The sequence below is a fragment of the Grampus griseus genome (assembly GCF_964374135.1).
Source record: "Grampus griseus genome assembly, chromosome: 20".
NCBI lineage: Eukaryota > Metazoa > Chordata > Mammalia > Artiodactyla > Delphinidae > Grampus > Grampus griseus.
In genome coordinates, this window is record NC_139014.1 from 26,297,137 (window position 1) to 26,318,117 (window position 20,981).

Consider the following 20,981-nt stretch of genomic DNA (forward strand, 5'->3'; position numbering starts at 1 on the left):
TTTCCTTTCCTTCCTTCCCTCTCCCTCTTGTTAACCACTTGTTTGTTCTCTATATCTGTGAATCTTCTAATAGGGTTTTAAGCCCAGCTCAGGAACAGTTCAGGAACTGAATTTCCGCAGCAATAAGAACGTTTGGGGCTATTTCAGTGTTGCTGCTGCAGGGGGACTTCATGAATTTGCTGATTCTCAGTTCGGTCACTGCTTTTCCTGGGGAGAAAACCGAGAGGAAGCAATTTCGTGAGTATAATAGCATTTGATTGCATTTCAGAGAATAAACTTGTGCTAATCTTCAATGAAGGTGTGAGCATGGGAATGGGAATCATGTATTGCTATAAAAGTACTAATATGAATAACCTTCTTGAAGAAATATATCTTTGACTGTACTTACATTCATGTTGTATTAAATTTATTCAGTGTTTGGCAGATGTTTTTCTGTCTGTTGCCCTGAGCATTTTCAAGTATTTTTGCTTTCAATGTTTTTAATAAACTTATAAAATTGATTGCTTTAAAAATATCATATTTTTCTATAGAAATGATGTTGTCATTTGGGGGTGGAGGTAGATTCTTGTCCAAGAACTTGACATATGTCAGAGATAAGACCTGTTATTTGTCATCAAAATAAAGGTATAGCTGTAAATGTCCCGTAGCCATTTAAAATAATAAAATGAAACTGCTTATTACATGAAAAGGGCATAAGGGGACTGTCCACATTGCTTATATGAGAGACCTCAGTGAGCTATGAAATATACACACAGCGTATAATATAACTGGTATATCATAGGTATTAGTTAATATTCTATTGAGGGTAAACATTAAATATTTAATAGCAGTTTTGCTTGCCTGAAAAGTAGGGCTCTAGGAGGTAATTTTGACAGGTTAGATATTTTAGAAGATCTATCCAAAATTGATCTAGTTCTATTTTTTAATTGTCTATTTCCTTGAACCAAGCATTTAATACTATTCCTTTGACCTTTAAACTGCACACATAGATTGTGTACTCAGTAAGTATTTATTAATAATGTTGGTTTTTAATAATGTGTTTAGAAGTTGGGAAACCTCAAATTTTCTCTATTTTGTCCTCTACAACTCTTCCCACTTATTCAAAACTATAAGTGGAGTTTTCAGAATTAAAGCAATGCTACCAGAAAAACCATCTGGCATAAAAGTTGCCTTTTTATTTTTCTTTCAGTCCTATCCTGCTTTGCCAAAGTGAAGAAGGTTTACACTAGAGCTTGCAAATTGGTGGCTTTCCGACTAGTCACAGCCACAGATGTGTTTTGATTGTCTTGTAGAGTGTTAGTTTTTTTAAATCACCAATATTTAAAAATTGGGAGATTGAAGTAAATACATGGATTTCTGTCTTCCCTTAAAAGAACGGGATGACGGTTGGTTTTGTATTCCACTTGGCAAAAGTTAACTGAAGCTTTGTGTGACTGCTTCCTTTAGAAGAAACACGAACTCTCTAGTTCACACAGCTGCCGTCCAGTCTGCCTCACTCATTTACATCCCCAGAGTGGCCGCTATTGGTATTTAGGTTTCCAGTCCTGATTGGCACGCCACTGAGCATTCTCTACAGGACATGTCTTATGACCTGCTCCAAAAGCCTTGCTCCTTACTTCCTGACCTGCTCTGTACATTTCTCTACAGTGTAAAGCTACCGGGTTAATGTTTAGCATATGAAAATTATGGTCTCTACAATAAGCTTGCCCTTCTTTTTTGGCCGCGCTTTGTGACACGTGGGATCTTAGTTCCCCGACCAGGGATCGAACTCACACCCCCCTGTAGTGGAATCGCAGAGTCTTAACCACTGGACAGCCAGGGAAGTCCCTAAACTTGCTTCTTAATACCATGCTAAAGTTCATTCTTCAGCTCAGAGTTTGTTTCTTCTTTCTTCATTATATTAGGTCTATATTCTTCTGCTTGGTGTTCATATTCTTCTCCAGAATAGCCCCAACCCATATTTCCCGCAGACTGTAATCTAAATACCGTGAGAACAAGACCGTGTCTGTCTTGTTGCTGCTGTGTCCCCTGAACATAGTAAGCACTCAGTAGATGTTTGTTGGATGAATGGACTTGCCCCTCATTCCTGTCCTCATACCCTCTGCTTCAATCATAACATTCCCTGAACACAACCCCTAATTTATTTCCTTTTTCCCTTTGTTCTTGCTACTCCCTCTGTCCATCCATTCACAAATATTTACTGAATATCTAATGGCTCTGACAATATAATGAGGATCAAGATAGGGTCTGTGCCCTCATGGAACTTTATGATCCAGAGTAAGAGAGGCAAATAAGCAATTGAACACAGTGTAGGAAGTGCCGTCTCTGATAGTGGGATTACATAAGGGTGTTATAGGAGCGTAGAGCTGAGTCAGCTAGCTCAGTCCAGAAAGGGTCAGGGTTGTTTTCGCAAAAGGAAGTGACCTCTAGATTGATATCTGAAATATGTATAGGAATAAGCCAGGCTGAGATAGGGCATAGAGAGGAGGGTAGAGGTGGGAAACGGAATAATGTTCTAGGCTGAGAACTCCTGGACCACTTGGAAGAATATTTCTGTCACAGTCATAATCCCAGCTTAACTTTTATCCCATTTCAGATCCCACATTCTTTTTCTTTTTTTTAATTGAAGAATAGTTGATTTACAATATTGTATTAGTTCAGGTGTACAGCAAAGTGATTCAGTTATATATATATGTTCTTTTCAGATTATTTTCCATTATAGGTAATTACAAGATATTCAATATAGTTCCCCATGCTATTCAGTAAAAACATGTTGCTTATCTATTTTGTATAGTAGTTTGTATCACTTAATCTTATGTTCCTAATTTATCCCTCCCCCCTCCCTTTCCCCTTATGGTAACCACAAGTTTGTTTTCTATGTCAGATCTCACATTCTTTATGAAACCATAGGGAGGTGGATTTTCTCCCCTCTTAGAACCACTCCACACTTTGCTTATCTCTCTCTACTGGTATTTATGATATTATGTCATATATATATATATTTTTTTATTTTTTATTTTTTAATTTTTTGCGGTACGTGGGCCTCTCACTGTTGTGGCCTCTCCCATTGCGGAGTACAGGCTCCAGACGCGCAGGCTCAGTGGCCATGACTCACGGGCCTAGCCGCTCCGCGGCATGTGGGATCTTCCCGGACCGGGGCAGGAACCCGTGCGTGTCCCCTGCATCAGCAGGCGGACTCTCAACCACTGCGCCACCAGGGAAGCCCTGTCATATATTTTTAAAGTGATTATTGTCTCCACATTCTCTCTCCCTTAAGAGTCTAGTATGTGTCTTGAGTCTGTGAGATGCATAATAAATATTTGTTGAAGTAGGGACCTGCCCTGTTCAGCATAACACTGGGCAGAAGTATACAGGGAAAAACCCCATGGTATTTGAAATTTTGTTAAAGTTAGATCATTTAACACTTAATTGGAAAGTAATCAAAGTAATGAGCAAGTCATTCCACAGATGGCTAAAATGCAGCTTAAAAAAACCCACCACTCTCACATGCAGTGTCAGGCTAATAATACCTGACTTTCCCCAGCCAGTTACCTCCATTGTATGGAAACCTTTAAATTAAGGTATTAGTGTTTGTAAAAATTCACTGAACAATAAACTTAAGTATATTTTATTAAATGTAAACTTTACCTAAATAAAATAAAAAAGGTGTAAAGAGGGGGGAATTATGCCCTAATTCTCGTTAGCCAGCAATACATGAGTGGGATGATGGGAACAGTGAAAACTGGGTGGTTTGCAGATACTTTGTTCTGTATTCCATACAATGAAATGTATGTGATCTGCTGATGCTCTTATGGTAATATTAATCAGACTCATAAGTTTGCTGAGTTCTTGAAAATTCTATCTGGAATAAGCACATATATATCTGCACCCTCATTTGTTCTTGGAACTGTCTGTCTCTCTCCCCCGCCTCCTGAAACTCTAAAGGAATGAAACAATTCTTGAAAGTTATTGAAAAACACTAGAACATTTGTTGCTGAAACAGATCTGCTTCTATCTTTCTCCCAGAAACATGGTGGTGGCTTTGAAGGAACTATCTATCCGGGGCGACTTTCGAACTACGGTCGAATACCTGATCAAATTGTTGGAGACTGAAAGCTTTCAGATGAATAGAATTGACACTGGCTGGCTGGACAGACTGATAGCAGAAAAAGTACAGGTGTGTATTTCTCCACTTACACAAACAACTTCTGGGATTGGGTTTTTATAGGCTTGTGGTGTAATCAGTCCATGCTGCTAGATAATGTTATTTGATTCTAATCTGAATCGTTCTTGGTCTATGTGGAAAAATCTAGGAGTCAGTGTGATTTTAGCACTGTAAGAGTTCTTGTGCCTGTGTTACACAGTCACTTTATAGGTTGTAGTATTACTTCCAAGGGTATATTTGAAGAGAGGTGCGCAGGGATTGAAATACTTTCTCTTTCCTCACTTGATGTTAAATCTGGTTCAGAGTTACCAACTTCTACATCTATCTACCAAGCACTGATAAGAGGGGCCTCATTTTAATCAACAGAAGTTACCCTTTGTTCCTGAATCGCTGGGCTAATATAAATTACTCAAGATTTTGTATAAAATTGTTAGGTTCATGTAAATTAGCTGGAGGTCCAAATTTTGGTTATACACCATTTTTCTTTGAGATTATTGGTAGCCAAATCTTTGTACCTTTTGAAGTTTATTTGTGACAAAAGCTTGTTTTTGAGCTACTCTTCGATTGGCTCAGTGGAAATCTTAGGGAGGGTGGAGGGAAAGGTGTTTTTCATCTCTATTCAAATGAGACCTCTATTCAGATTCTAAAAATAAATGTGTTTTTGTCTCAAAAATCAGTTGGGGGCTTCCCTGGTAGCACAGTGGTTAAGAATCCGCCTGCCCGTGCAGGGGACACGGATTCGAGCCCTGATCCAGGAAGATCCTACATGCCACGGAGCAACTAAGCCCGTGCGCCACAACTACTGAGCCTGCGCTCTAGGGCCCGCAAGCCACAACTACTGAGCCTGCGTACCACAACTACTGAGCCCGCGTACTGCAACTACTGAAGCCTGCATGCCTAGAGCCCGTGCTCTGAAACAAGAGAAGCCACCACAATGAGAAGCCCGCACACCACAATGAAGAGTAGCCCCTGCTCACCTCAACTAGAGAAAGCCCACGTGCAGCAACGAAGACCCAGTGCAGCCAAAAATCAATAAATAAAATAAATAAAAATTAAAAAAAAATACTTTTAAAAAAGAGTAAATGCTAAAAAAAATATCAGTTGGACAATAAGGATGGAGACTCTCAATGGTAGCTGATTCTTCACAGCACATTTGAGCCTGATTAAAATTGAGGGCCATGGTGCCAAGTGACCCTGCTTTTGATCTGCTCTCTTTTTTCTTTTCAGGCAGAGCGACCTGACACCATGTTGGGAGTTGTGTGTGGGGCTCTCCACGTGGCAGATGTGAGCCTGCGGAATAGCATCTCCAACTTCCTTCACTCCTTAGAGAGGTAGGCTTTGCTTCTCATAGTCTGTGCAAGCTAACTAGTGGTCCTGAGTGCAGGACTGAAGTTCAGAGGCCCAATTTATTCTTCTCTCTGTTCCTGGCAGCTTGTGAGTGCTACTTGTTATTCACTGACCATGGAGGCAGGGGAGAGAAGGGATGTAGGAGTTTATGGCAAATGATTTTGGGGCTCTAAGGGCAGATTCTAGAAATTGGTTTATACCACAGTTAGAATAGGTTGCTTTTTAAAAACTGGAGTCCAGCTGAAGTAAACATTCTGTTCTGTACAAGCATGAAATCTCTCCAAGCCCTGGTGATGAAAATCTGGTGTTTTACTCTAGCAAGGAACCCTGAATATTTCATATATGACCTGTAAAAATTTCAGGAATTAATAATTGAGGCTGATATTCAAGATGACCTCATGAGTCTCTCAAGTACGTGTGGGGCTAAACTCATTTCCAACACTGGTTCTGAAGACTGAGCTCTGCCTTTGAGTCCCTGGAGGAATTGTCCACAAGGCTAATCATTTGATAGCACTTTAATCACAGGCACTTTAATTCTTTCTGTGTTGTTAGACTCACATCAGCTCCATTTTGAGGTGTCTGAAAGGAAAATTGAACTGAGATTTCAGTTCAAGTCTTACCAGGAAAATCTTTCACTATGTTACACTTACGCACTAAAACCTTCATCAGCTCACATTCCCCTTCTGTATCAGATCTAAATCCCTCAGAGTGACTTCCAACTCCCTATATACTATGGCGCCTTTTTACCACTCGAGCCGTACTCATTTCTATTCTTCAACATGCAATCTCTAACCTAGTTAAATGGTTTCCCTACTGGTGTACAGATATGTCACACGTAATCTCTCCTCTACGAGCTCCCCTTACCTTTTTAACGTTACTTTAAATTTATTTTTAAAACTTGTGTTTTGAAATAATTTCAGATTTATAGAAGAATTGCGTGAATAATACAAACAACTTCTATGTATTCTTTGTCCAGATTCACCCATTATTAACAACTTGCCTCACTTGCATTTTTACTCCCTCCTTTAATTATTATCAAAGTCTTTCTTAAGAGATAGTGTTTCTTTCCTTCCTTGGCAATGTCCTTCCCTTTCCCCTCCACCCAGCCATGGCCTACTGCCTTTATTTTTTAAGACCCCAAATAAAATTCAGTTGATAGGGGTAGATGAGGGTTGATTGCACTGGAGCTTTTCTCAAAATTTTTTTAAGTTTTAATTTTATTTATTTTTAAGAACAGATAATATATTCACATGGTTTAAAATTCAAAAGGCACAAAAAGGTATGTAGTGAAAGGTCTCCTTCTTACCTCTGTTCCCTGGCCACCCAGTTTCCTTCCCTGTAGTCAACCCAAGTTACCAGTTTCTGTCTGTAATCTTTCAGACATATGGTAAGTTATATAAGCATATATATGTAATATTTGTTTCTTCCTACCATCTATTTTTTTTAAGCGCAAGTGGTAGCATACTCTGAAGCTGTCCTACACAATTTCACTTGCTTTTTTCATTTAACAGTGTATTTTAGAGAGTATTTCATGTTAGTGCATAAAGGGCTTCATCTTTCTTTTTTAATGGCTGCATAATATTCCATTATATGGCTTTTTTGTAATTTATATATCAGTCCCTTAATGATGATGGTCCTTTAGGTTGTTTTCAATCTTACTATTCCAGGAAATGCTATAACTGATAACCTTTGAGATTCCCTTGTAAACTTTTAGAACTTTCTAGAAGTGTCTCTCACGTTGTTCTTTCAGGGGTCAAGTCCTTTCTGCTCATACACTTCTGAATACAGTAGATGTTGAACTTATCTATGAGGGAGTCAAGTATGTACTGAAGGTATGCTGAACCCCACTGAAGCCAATGTTGTACTTTTTGCCTCTCTCTTTGTCAGCCTGCTTCTTTTAGGTCAAGAGATGGGGTGAAAGTTTGGTTTACTGCAGGGCTGGGTGTTAGTGAAATTATAGTCATTGTTAGTATCAGTAGCCTTGTGTCAAAGCAGTATTTTATGATTCTCTGAAAATGTTTTAGCTGTTGCTTAATTTCACATATGCAGCCAAGAGATAAAGGAGACAGAGAGCAACCAGAGCAGGGAGATGCATCTAAGGTCCCCCCTCTTTGCTTGCAGCAAGGCTGAGCCATGCCCACAGACACTAGTGTTCAGAGCACCAGTGCCATGAATTTCCTTCCTCTCTGGCAGAGCTTTCTTACCTAGATCTCTGAGATACCGAAATTTTGTCTGGGACTCCCCCTGGAAGGGACACACTGACTTGTCTCTTCGGGGTCTCATTTCCTACAGGTGACGCGACAGTCCCCGAACTCCTACGTGGTGATCATGAATGGCTCATGTGTGGAAGTAGATGTGCATCGGCTGAGTGATGGAGGACTGCTCTTGTCCTATGATGGCAGCAGTTATACCACATACATGAAGGAGGAGGTGGATAGGTGAGTGGCTGTTTAAGGTCCATTTGCTGGTCATTGTATCAGTCTTTTCTCTGAGTAGTCACTAACTCTTGGGATTTTTCAAGGTCTTTTTGTGGATTCTATTCTAATTAAAAAAAAAATAGTACATGCACTTAACAAAAATTTCAAGAGTATTAAGAAGTATTTATAATTAAAAACATTGACTCTGGGCTTCCTTGGTGGCGCAGTGGTTAAGAATCTGCCTGCCAATGCAGGGGACACAGGTTCGAGCCCTGGTCCTGGAAGATCCCACATGCTGCGGAGCAGCTAAGCCCGTGTGCCACAACTACTAAGCCTGTGCTGTAGAGCCTGTGAGCCACAACTACCAAAGCCCGCATGCCACAACTACTGAAGCCCCGGCAATGAGAAGACTGCGCACCACAACGAAGAGCAGCTCCCACTTGCCGCAACTAGAGAAAGCCCGTGCTCAGCAACGAAGACCCAATGCAGCCATAAATGAATGAATGAATGAATGAATGAACGAACGAATGAATTTTAAAAAATTGTCTCTCCGCCACTTCTGTGTGGGCAGACAATGAAAAATAAATTCCCCTTTTTATATGCTACCACTGTTAACAGTCTCATATGTTTTTGCAGAAATTTTATATGTATATACAAGTTACATATATGTACATACTGTTTTTCTTTTAAATATATTCACAAATAAAAATAACATTTAGTTCTGTACCTTATGTTTTCCTTTAACATCTTTTATACTGTTCAACACCAATCATGCAGTGTGGCTGTGGTAATTAACTGAATTAACACATGGAAAGGTTGTAGAACATTGTCTGTGATATAATAAGAGTTCAAAAAATGGTAGCTATTACATCAGCATCACCTTCATTTTTTTTTCTTGATGGAGGTACCTATTCTTTTTAATGGTCGTATATTATTCCATTATATGGATGTATCATAATTTATTTAATCTGACCCTTATTGAAGGAAATTTGGGTTATTCGGCATTGTAAACAAAGATGCAAGGGACTTCCCTGGTGGCGCAGTGGTTAAGACTCTGCGCTCCCAATGCAGGGGGCCCAGGTTGGATCCCTGGTCAGGGAACTAGATCCCACATGCGTGCTGCAACTGAGGAGCCCACCTGCCACAACTAAGGAGCCAGCAAGCCGCAAATATAGGAGCCCGTGAGCCGCAACTAAGACCCAGTGCAACCAAATAAATAAATAAATAAATATTTTTTTAAAAAAAGGGATCCAATAAATGCTGTGTGTGTGTGTGTGTGTGTGTGTGTGTGTGTATGTGTGTGTGTGTGTGTGTAGAATGAAGTTTTCAGGGTTTTTTTTTAAGATTGACATTATCCTACCATTATCTTTTACAATTTGAGGTGCTTTATTGACGTACATACTCCCACTTATCTCCTAGGTATCGCATCACGATTGGCAACAAAACCTGTGTGTTTGAGAAGGAAAATGACCCTTCGGTGATGCGCTCACCTTCTGCTGGGAAGTTAATCCAGTACATTGTGGAGGATGGAGGCCATGTGTTCGCTGGCCAGTGCTATGCTGAGATCGAGGTCAGGGTGGTGATTGGGCTTCCGGGCCATGGGAGGGAAGGTGGGACAAGAGTTGGCTGGAATTGACTAGGACTCAAGAGTAACAGAAAGGAAGTAGAAAATAGAAAGGGGAAGTGTCAGTAGCTGTCATTAATCCCTAAAGCTAGGTCCTAAGAGATTTTATTTTTCACTGTAGGTCATGAAGATGGTAATGACCTTAACAGCTGCAGAGTCTGGCTGTATCCATTATGTCAAGCGGCCTGGAGCAGCTCTTGACCCAGGCTGTGTAATAGCCAAAATGCAGCTGGACAACCCCAGCAAGGTCCAGCAGGTGAGTAGGAAGATACTTTTAATATTGCTCTCCAAGAGCTGATTACACGGTAACAGTAGTTTGGAAAGGCAAGTGATTTCAGTCCTTGGTTTTCCAGTTTTTCCTTAAGCTTTTTAGCCCGATCTTAGGGCTTGTATGTGTGCCTTTGGTATTATGGAACTAGAATTTGTAAGAGTTATGATACTAAGATTCCGTGATCTTCCTTATGATGCTTCCTCCGTTGACTTCTCTCCTTGTAGCTGGGTATGGTGAAGAGGAGTCTTGATTTTGCATGATGAATCTAAGTTGCAGTGGTGTGTTGTACCCTGAATAGAAGGTAGTGGATGACTTGATCTCTCATTGGGATTGACAGGCTGAGCTTCACACAGGCAGTCTGCCGCGGATCCAGAGCACAGCACTCAGAGGCGAGAAGCTGCATCGAGTATTCCACTATGTCCTGGATAATTTGGTCAACGTGATGAATGGATACTGCCTTCCAGATCCTTTCTTTAGCAGCAGGGTATGAATCACTTTTCTTGGGGAGGTGGTGTGGGGGAAGGCGTATACATAATAGGGTACCTGTTCTCTAAGATAGTTTAAAAGTCACGTAAGGATTTTTTTTTAAGAGGGAGAAAAAGCTGTTTGATCCGAAACTCTCCCACCATTAGCTGTGGGATTTGAAGTCTTTAAATCCTTGCTTCTTATCTCTGTTATTGACTTCGCATGTAATTGGGATTTAAACCAGAGAATAAGGACAATGTTAGGTGCTTATATTGCAATTTCAAAGTAAGTACAGGCATACCTCGGAGATATTGTGGGTTTGGTTCCAGACCACCGCGATAAAGCATGTATTACAAGAAAGCAAGTCACATGAATTTTTTGGCTTCCCAGTGCATAGAGAAGTTATGTTTACACTATACTGTAGTCTGTTAAGTGTGCAATAGCATTATGTCTAAAAAAATGTACATGCCTAAATTAAAAAATGTTCTGTTGCTAATAAATGCTAATCATCTGAGCCTTCGTTGAGTTGTAATCTTTTTGCTGGTGGAGGGTTTGAAACAGTGCAAGAATTACCAAAATGTGACACAGAGACATAAAGTGAGCAAATGCTGTTGGAAAAATGGTGCTCAACACAGGGTTTTACAAATTGAAATTTGTAAAAAATGCAATATTTGCGAAGTACAGTAAAGCAACGCACAATAAAGCATGGTACTCCTGTACTATATCGTATGAATTCAGATATATTATTTTATTTGGGGGATTGTGTTAATTTTGTCTGGTTCCTATTTTATTATTTCCTTCTTCTCAGGTAAAAGACTGGGTTGAACGGTTGATGAAGACCCTCAGAGATCCCTCCTTGCCTCTCCTAGAACTGCAAGATATCATGACCAGTGTCTCTGGTCGTATCCCCCCCAATGTGGAGAAGTCTATCAAGAAGGAAATGGCTCAGTATGCTAGCAACATCACATCAGTCCTCTGTCAGTTTCCCAGCCAGCAGGTATTTATAGAGTAACACTGTCATTTTCTACTGGCTGCCCATGCTAGAGTTCATGTTGTAGGATTCCTTCCTGTTTGGATCCTCCTTACTGTCTGGATGTTGTGCTTTTGAAGTTTAATCATTGTTTAATGATTGTTTAATCATTGTGCCCTTTACAAAACTGCTTCATGATACAAGCCCAATAAGGTAAGTACTGTGTGTGAAATGTAAAATATCTGTGGTTAAGAGGAAAGCATACTGGTATCCCATAGAGTTTTGTTCTTGGGGCTGTGCCTTAATTAGAAGTATTCTTGTGAATTTAAAGTAGGCGGATATTTGTAGTTCTATCATCAGAGACTTCCTTACTATCTCAGCAGCATACTTACTACCCTTTGCTTTCCTATTTATCATGAATGGGCCCCTAAACTATACCAGGTAACTTGCAGCTACTCTCGACATGTGCAAGATAGAAACTGTCCTGTTACAATTAAGAAGATTCCTAGTGTTGATGCTATGCAGGCTAATGCTTTGGGTCCTTTTACTATGCTGGGCTTCATTTTTTTCCCTTTCTTATACTTTAGATTGCCAACATCCTAGATAGCCACGCAGCTACATTGAACCGGAAATCTGAACGGGAGGTCTTCTTCATGAACACTCAGAGCATTGTCCAGCTGGTGCAGAGGTAGTTACATGGAACTCCAGATTCCCAGACCTGCGCATCCCCATACCTTCCTTTCTTCTGAGTAGTCACAAAGAGGTTTACTTCAGGTTTGACTTAGAGAAATTAGAAAGCACCTCTATCTTAGAAAATCTGTTATATCTACTAAATATCTTAGACTCGTGAGCTAGCTCTCATACTCAGTGTTTCTGATGGCTTTACTCTGCATCTTTCTGTCAGTTATTAAGGCACAGCAATCTCATTGTTTTCTTTTTCCTTGCAATTTCCATGAAACTCCTAATTTTTCTTCTGGCATAGGGCCCCATTTGATATTTATTCTCCTTAGCTTATGGACTCAGCTGTTGGATTAAAGGAACCTTCACAGGACATTTTCAACTTTAAGATATTCATAGACTTTTCAGATACCCCTTAACCACTTCAAGGGTGTGGTGATCGTTTCAACTTAGCAATGGGGACTGAACCAGGGTGTTGGTAGGTAGGGCTATCAAGTGGTTTTTGGTTTTGCTTTGCACTCTTTTTTTCTTGATTCCTTTATAAGGAAAAAAAAAATCTTGTCTGTAGCCATATTTCTTTTAGACTTGAATTTAAATTGATCTGGTTAGTTGATTCTAGGCTGTCTCCTGGCCTGTCCTATATTAGAAGGAAAGCAGTTCAGTAGAAAGTCTAGTAAATCTGGGCTCTGGGTTTATTATGTAATAGTCTGTTATTTAACAGTGTTAGCCTGTCAGGATTTTCAGTGGGGACCTTTTTCTGTTTGCCCAGGTACCGCAGTGGTATCCGAGGCCACATGAAGGCTGTGGTGATGGACCTGCTGCGGCAGTACCTGCGAGTAGAGACGCAGTTCCAGAACGGTGAGTTCCTTCCTGAGGACTCTGTATCTGGGAACATTTCCCTCGAGGACTGAGCAACAGCTGAGCCAGTCCATCCTGTCACTAACACTTGACATTAACAAACTCTTCCTCCTTTCACCAGTCCCTTAAAAATTAAACCTCTATATCTCACTAGCGCCAAAGAAAGAACAACAAAACACAGCTTGATGAGATTGTGAATCCAGTGTGCTTCTGGGAGAGGGCTGAGAAAATTTTTCTAGCAGAAGATTGGCATCTTCTTGACCTTGTACAGTGAGAGCTGGTTGAGTCATGACCAGGCTGAAATTGAGAAACCCTCTCCAAAGAGCTTGCCTCTCAGCAGCTAATCCATGGATTGAACCACAGCCCTCTGAAAAAGGCTCAGATTTTCCAGTGCTTTTCAGTGTATCAGTTAGGTGGAATTTATCCCTGGCTTTCTCTGTAGAGCTTTACTAAATGATGTACAAAGTCTCTGACTAAAATACCCTGGCTAAGATTTTAAAGCTACATACTGCTGATACTGCTTTCTGCCACAAGATGGCAGTGAAACACCATAGAATTTGAAAGATTACCTAATATTTTCTTTTATCAGTCTTGCTCCCTTTTCCAGTCCTTAAAGGATGACTCTCCCACTCATGACAAGGAGAAATACTCAAGTAAATATTGCAAACTAAATGCAGCAATGTGTGAAATAATAGATCACAACGAAGTTGGCTTTATCCCACTAGTGCAAGCTTGATTAATATTTGAAAAAGCGGTTAATGTCATTTATCACGTAACAGACTAAAACAGGAAAAAACATGGCCATCATCTTAAGATACGGATGATAAAAGTATCTGACAAAATTTAATATGCATTCATGATAAATTCTTAGCCAACTAAGAATGAAATGGAACTTTTTATCATGTAAAGTTCTCCTACAAAAAAGTCTGTAGGATGCATCATACTTAGTGGTAAGATGTTGAAAGCATTCTCTTTAAGATTAGGAATAAGACAACGACACATACTATCATTACTGCTATTCAGCATCATACTGGATATCCCAGCCAGTGCAGTAAGACAAGAAAAAGAATGAAAAGGTATGAGAATTAGAAAGGAGTAAGGAAGTAAATCAGCCACTATTAGATATGGTATGAGGTCTACCTAGAAAGCCTCAAAAAATCCACATATTTATTATTAGAATTATTTAAAATCTAACAAAGTTGCTGGATACAAAAGTCAATATACAAAATTCAAGTTTTATAATGGAACAATCATTTAGAAGAGCATTTTGGAAAAATATTCCATTTAAAATAGCAACACAAAATATGAAATTCTAAGGAATAAGTCTAACAAAAAATGTGCAACTTCTTTTGGAGAAAATTATAATCAGTAAAAATAATAAAGAAGATCTAAATAAATATCATGGCCTTAGGTTGGAATATATATTTGCAAAGTGTTGATTCTCCCTGAATTCATCTGTGCATTCATTGACATTCCGATAAAAATCTTACTAGTGTATTTTTGTGGAATTTGTCAAGCTAATTCTATAATTTACATGAAAGGAAAGGTAACCAAGATTCTTCTAAAGAAATACACTGTGGAGGTATTTGTCCAGTTAAATGTCAAGTTTTAATATAAAGCCATATTAATGAAGAGATTGTGATATTGGTGTAGGGGCAGATTAATAGAACAATGGAACACTGGTTCTATTAACCCAGAAGCAGATGCAAGCATATATGAAAACTTACATTACAGCAGAGCAGGTATTGTAAATCAATACCTGAGGAAAGGATAGACTTTTCAATAAATGATGCTGGGACAAAGGATTATTCATTTGCCAAAATAAAAGATCCCTAACCTAGACGATACACACAAAAATCAATTCCAGATGAACTGAAAACTTAAACATGTACTAAAGAGGTAAAGCTACTAAATTTTTAGGAGAATATCCTTATGACCTCAGGGCAGAGAAGATATTGTCATATAAGACCAGTAAGTACAGGGATTTCCCTGGTGGTCCAGTGGCTAAGACTCCACACTCCCAATGCAGGGGGCCCAGGTTCCATCCCTGGTCAGGGAACTAGATCCCGAATGCTGCAACCAAGATCCTGCATGCTGGTAACGAAGATCCCACGTACCGCAACTAAGACCGGGTGCAGCCAAATAAATAAATAAATATATTTTTTTAATTACTGGTAACTTCAAAAAAAAAAAGACCAGCAATACAGACTATAAAGGATAAGTAATTTGACCTCACTTAAGAACTTTTTTTTTGCTGTGCGTGGGCCTCTCACTGTTGTGGCCTCTCCTGTTGCGGAGCACAGGCTCCGGATGCGCAGGCTCAGCGGCCATGGCTCACGGGCCTAGCCGCTCCGCGGCATGTGGGATCTTCCCGGACCGGGGCATGAACCCGTATCCCCTGCATCGGCAGGCGGACTCTCAACCACTGCGCCACCAGGGAAGCCCTCACTTAAGAACTTCTGTTAGTGAAAAGATACCACAAAAAGACTGAAAATACAAGCCACAATGTGGAAGAAAATATTTATAAATCATGACGATTAAGAAAGGATTAGTATCTGTAATCTATAGAGCACTGCTTTGAATCAATAAGTAAAAGACAACCTAATAGAAAAATGGGCAAAAGATAATTCACCAAAGCAGAAGCATAAATAATCCACAAACTCATGAAAAGATGTCCAGTCTTATTACTAATTAGAGAAATGTGAACCAAAACCACAGTAAGATTGGCAAAAATTTGAATTTCACATCATCTTCCACCACTTCTGTAAGCAGAAATGCAAATTGGTACAACCACTTTGGAAAACAGTTTGTCAGTACCTAATGGAGTTGAACTTATTTATACTCTTCAACCTAGCAATTTTATTTTTAGATGATATACTCTAGAGAAACTTTTACACATGTTTATTAAGGACACATATACAGTACTGTTTGTGGCAGTGTTATTCACGAATAGCAAAAAAGACTGGAAACAACCCAAATATACACAAGTAGAATAGATAATTGAATTCTAGTATATTCCTGCAATGGATTACTCTACAGCAGTGAAAACAGATGAACCGAGATATACACATGAACAAAAGATGAATCTCAAAAACATAATGGTGAGGGAAAGAAACAAGTTACAGAATGATCCATACACAATGATTCCATTGTTATCAAGTTGAAAACAGGAAGAATGAAACTATGTATACATTTGTGATAAGTGTAAAGAAGAGCAAAAGAATGATTAACCTAAAATTCAGCTTAGCGGGTTGATTTTGAGGAGGAGCACACTGAATCCTTCAAAGATACTAAAAATGTTCTGTTAAGATAGATGGTAGTTACTTGGTGTTTATTTATTCTTTTGTATGTATACTTCACAATAAAAAGTTTTTAAAAAGAGGCACTTGGTATCATTGCTTTCTTTCTGCTTAGTGTCTCCACTGCTTCTCCTTGGGTAAATATTCTTTTTATTTCCCCCAGTTCTAGTGATTTCTGTTACCAAGATATATTTCTGTTGTCACTTCAAAGCTAAGTTTTGGTCAGGAGAAATATGAATTTATATAGGACAACCAATTTTTAAACAGCTTCCATTTTGTTCTAAATGGGTCTTTTATGACATTGGCAGCTCTCTAAATATTGTAGTCCACTGTTTTTCAAATATATTTAGTTTTATTTTGAAAAGAAATCTTATGTCAATCTCTAATATTTAAAATAGATAAAAGCAGAGTTGCCTTGGTTGCTTGCATTCAGTATTTGAGGAATCCATGGTAATGCAGTTTGAATGCCACTGTTTTGGTTTGTAACCTAACCTGCAGGCTGAAGTAAGGTGATAATCCTTTACTATTTTCATAGAATTCTGACCCTTGAGACTATTCAAACACTAATTCTCCTTTGCTTGGAAATTTAATTCTGAGGTAAGCTGTTTTTAAAGAACTGAATATTACTTGTATCCCATGGTAGATATCACTACAGTATACCTGAAGCTTATGCTTCTGTTGCAAAACATAGCTCTGCTAGGCAGAACTAACCTGCCCCTGGTGGCCTTGTGAAAGGCCAATGAAAATATACATAACTGTACTCTCCCCACAGACCTTTTGACTTCATGCAAGGTTCTCCCTGATCTATGCCTTAGTTTGGATTTGGAATTCCTAGGCATTGCTTAGCTGCTTCATGGACTTCCGGGGGGAAAATGTTGATTCCAGAGGTAGCAGCCATCCTTCTTGTGGACATTGATAAGTTTGGTGTTTTATTTTTGAGCTAAAACTGTTCCTCCTAGTTAGGGTGAAACATTTTCAGTGAGTCAAACATGGAACCAGAATCTCTAGCTGGGGTTTAATGGTATTGACGTTTCTTTTTAAGCAGCCAAACCCTCTCTTCTAAGGAAATCATTCCAGGAAGCGAAATAAGAGAGTTTAGAGTCAGGGTAGGGGGTTGGGGTTATCCCCAGCTCCTCAGTAAGACGCACCCTTCCCCGATCTGTCAAAATTTTTTTTAATGACAATAGGCCTTAGAGAGGTAGTGATTTGCCCAGGAGCATACAGTAAATTGGTAGCAGAGCTAGGCTTTGAGCCCAGATCTTATACCGGATTGCCTGACTCTTAGCCTCGGGTTGCTTTTACTAAACAACACTGCCAATTCTATACAAATCCATCTAAGAAAATTCTTACGGTATTTCTTCTCACTTCTTATCAGTTTTCTAAGTAGAGACATTAGAAAACAAACAAATAGCATGTAAACGTGAACATGCATACGTGGGTGAGGATCACTTCTTTTTGCTGCTTGCAGGTCACTATGACAAATGCGTGTTCGCCCTTCGGGAGGAGAACAAGAGTGACATGAACACTGTACTGAACTACATCTTCTCTCACGCTCAAGTCACCAAGAAGAATCTTCTGGTCACAATGCTTATTGTGAGTACCATTTTTCAGAACCTGTAAAGATGGTTGATGATATGAAAAAAGCATTTCTCCTTGTGACGGCTGTGGTCAGAGGAGAAGCTCCTGTCTTTTGTGATTGTGGGATGAGTGGGGCTTGGGTTGTAGATTAACAATTTCTCCTATCTGTCTTTGTCCTTGACCTGAAGGAACCTGCTCCAGTCAGAAAAGGACTGTTCTGCCAATTGTGCATATAATCTTACATGGGAACTCAAATCTCTTCGCTCTACTTAGAGATGCCCCATGCTTCCTTATTCCTCTTGTCACTAGTGACAGTAGCTTTAAAATTTAGTCTTATCTAGCCAGTGTACTTTTCTGTTATAATGCTTGTTTGTTCCATGAATGCTCTCACATCCAAAACTGAATAACAAAAAACAACTGTTAGAAATGTAGTACTGTTCCTCCCCCACCAAAGAAATTTAAATGTATTCCTCATTTTCTGTGGTCCCTTTCTGTTTTATTTACATGGACATCTAAGCTGGGATTATTGTGTTGGTAGTAGATACATGCTTTTGTCCCTATAACCTAGTAATATGAGAATTAGTAGAAAGAGGGAAGGAGAGGTGAGACTAGTAAACGTGAATAGGACTGATGTACATGTGACCAGTGGGTAGAATTTTTGTGGACTTAAGGATTTTTGAAGATGATTTGTAAGTTCTCTACTCCTTGGTTTTTCTGGTTGGGTTAATTCTAGGAATCAGAGAACAATAGGACTATTCTTAGAGCCCCTCTACCCCACGAGCAATTAATTGCCTTGCTGCTGCATGTTTGTGTTTTTTGGAGACTATAGTACCTTTTTGCTCCTGTGCTTTTCTTCCTTGTCCCTTTGTGGAATTGGCATTCTTGGTACCTTAATTCCCTCATTTCTTCTTGGAGGAGAAAAAAACTATAAATCTTCACTGCTGTTTTTTATTTCATGGCTCGGAATGAAGGGAAACTATCTACCTCACATCTCTGGTTAACAACAGTGCCACTCACTCAGTTATCTGCCTAGCTGGCTAACTCTCGAGGATGTAACATTTTTTAGAATAGCCACTTAAAAAAATATGTAATCACAGGGAGAGTTCATTACCTTTGCTACCCTAGAATGGCTAGATGGTGGGGAAACCAGAAAATGCATTTGAAAGGAAAAAACAATAACGGCGCAATGTAATATTTCAACTTCTCCAAGTGATAGGTTTCGGCAAAGAAGTGATATTATCTCTGGCAACCTGCTGATTTTCTTTTTCTCAATCAGAAAAGGGAAGAAATCTGACTAATTAGATTTTTTTCCTTAAATTTTAATAAAAGGATTGCTAATTCTCATTTGGATAAAGCCAAGACTTTCTGGCAGAAAAAGGTAATGATGAGGGTATGGAAGAATCTGTCAGTTTGGACCTAAAATGGAGTAAAATTTGCCTTTTTAGGAAGGTAGTTATGGTGAGTTTTCATTTTATTATGATTACCTTTTTAAGGACTTAACAGTTTTTATGCACTAAAAATAGGCCAAAGTCCAGAATCCTTGGAGCTGCAGAAGAGTAATGATCGTCTAAGACTGTCGCTGGGTTTCTTAAATTCTAATTTGTAAGATATAGGGGCTCGGCTCGCTCCTTTTGCGGAGTGATTGTAAGTAACGCTTGCCTTAAGAATCTCATTATTGGAACACGGAGCCATATTTCCTCTGAGAATTCTGGAGTAGCTTTGAGCTGGGGCTGTTCATTTCTCAAGTAATCACGCTGGTGTGATGGAGAGAGAAAATGGCAGCTGTTCGGAGCTCAGGCCTTCAATTTTCTTCAGAGTCCAGTCACTCAAGTGTGTAATTACACGGGGGTGCTGCAGGGGCGTTGGGCCCTGTCAGAGAACTGGTTTGAGGCTTTGCTTTCTGCTTTTGCCAGTCAGGACAGGCATATGCCAATGGGACTCTGACTTGCTGCTGTTCTTATTTTTCCCCACCTTGTCATCCCGATTACTTCTTACCTGCATGGATAGTACCCAGACTTTCTTTCCAACAGGCTGAGCTCTTTGGAGAAAAGAGCTGTTTGTTAATGTTTGGGTTTAGATGAATAGGACGGGGAGGGGTAGCGAGAGAGGGAAGGAGGGAGGAGGGAGGGGAAGGGGAGGGACGAGGGGGGGTAGAGAGAGGAGGAGGAAGGTTGAAGATGTGAACCAGAAAGATGGATTTGTCCTTTTCTTTATTTTGGCATTTCACATTTATCTTTAAAAAACAAAGGAAAACTTCGTAAACATCTCTAGGCTTTTATATCATTAAATTGCATTTGAAATATCCGTTATTTTGCCCTCATCTCAGAGATTTGGAAATCAAGAAGTTAACTGCTATGCTTGAGCTGAGGGCCAGCTAGCAGTGACTTCGGGAGCAGGAACGAAGGCTGGAAAAGTGCTCCTTTCTGATCTGCCTGCTTTGGCAATGGTCAGGTCCTCCACCCCACATCTGCATTAATGGTGGTAGCTGGGAAAAGCCATTTTACTTGTTTGGATTTCTCTTTCTGTAGGTCTTACTCTCTTTTATGGATAACAACTGGATATGGTAGCATTCGATTCCCCCAGCTGTGTTCTCTGCTGGTTCCCCTTTCTTTTGCTTACCTTGGCTTCCTGATCAATGTTATGTGCCCAGCATTCCAATCTCTGCTTTCTAGAAGTGGGACTGTTGATGCTGTGCTTTGCTGAACTAGATGATGATTTCTGGGGCTTTGGAACCTAGGGGGAGGGAATCAAGAAAATCAGGCTTCTGTGAATCAGTGTTGCAGGATGTGGGCTGCTCCGAGGAAGCCTTCCTCCCCTCTGGGTGTTAGCATAACTTGCCTACTGGTAACTTGCCTCATAGACTCTCTACCAAATTTCTTCTAATCTTTTGCTGTATCTGGAGAGCAAAATATCAAGTAAAATGTTAAAGTCCTGTCAAGTTTTCTCTATTTGGAGGAACATTGTGCCACATTGAAAACAAAGTCAGTAAGTTTATTTTTTGAAAGTTCTTCTTATCTCTTAATTTTATAGAAAAAAGCTTAGAACATTGTTTAAGTTTACCTAAGAGATATTTAAGGGACTCTTTAGCCAAATTGAGCAATTTTGTATCAATAAAAAGTATCAACATCCTCACAGCTGTCTAGATGGTGAAGTATGTATCCTGTAGCCACCTTGATTCTGAGTGGTCTTCCCCTCACTACTTCTATCTTATTTCTGGTGTGGTCCACACGAATGTAGTATAATCCATGCTTCCTTAGGAGTAATGCCATGCCTGTGAGCCTCTGATTTGGTTCAGACAGGGAGCATTTA

The 20,981-nt window shown here is 39.6% G+C and overlaps 1 protein-coding gene across 1 annotated transcript in view; it reads left to right on the forward strand.

Annotated features, from left to right (window-relative positions):
* ACACA (acetyl-CoA carboxylase alpha) overlaps positions 1 to 20,981 on the forward strand; it is a 232,670-nt gene that overhangs the window by 79,849 nt on the left and 131,840 nt on the right. The window contains 12 exon segments of the mRNA XM_082678994.1: positions 74 to 237; positions 4,027 to 4,177; positions 5,393 to 5,496; positions 7,263 to 7,344; positions 7,805 to 7,950; positions 9,349 to 9,499; positions 9,675 to 9,809; positions 10,162 to 10,308; positions 11,098 to 11,286; positions 11,847 to 11,947; positions 12,707 to 12,795; positions 17,563 to 17,687. Coding sequence (XP_082535120.1) covers positions 74 to 237; positions 4,027 to 4,177; positions 5,393 to 5,496; positions 7,263 to 7,344; positions 7,805 to 7,950; positions 9,349 to 9,499; positions 9,675 to 9,809; positions 10,162 to 10,308; positions 11,098 to 11,286; positions 11,847 to 11,947; positions 12,707 to 12,795; positions 17,563 to 17,687 — 1,584 coding nt within the window.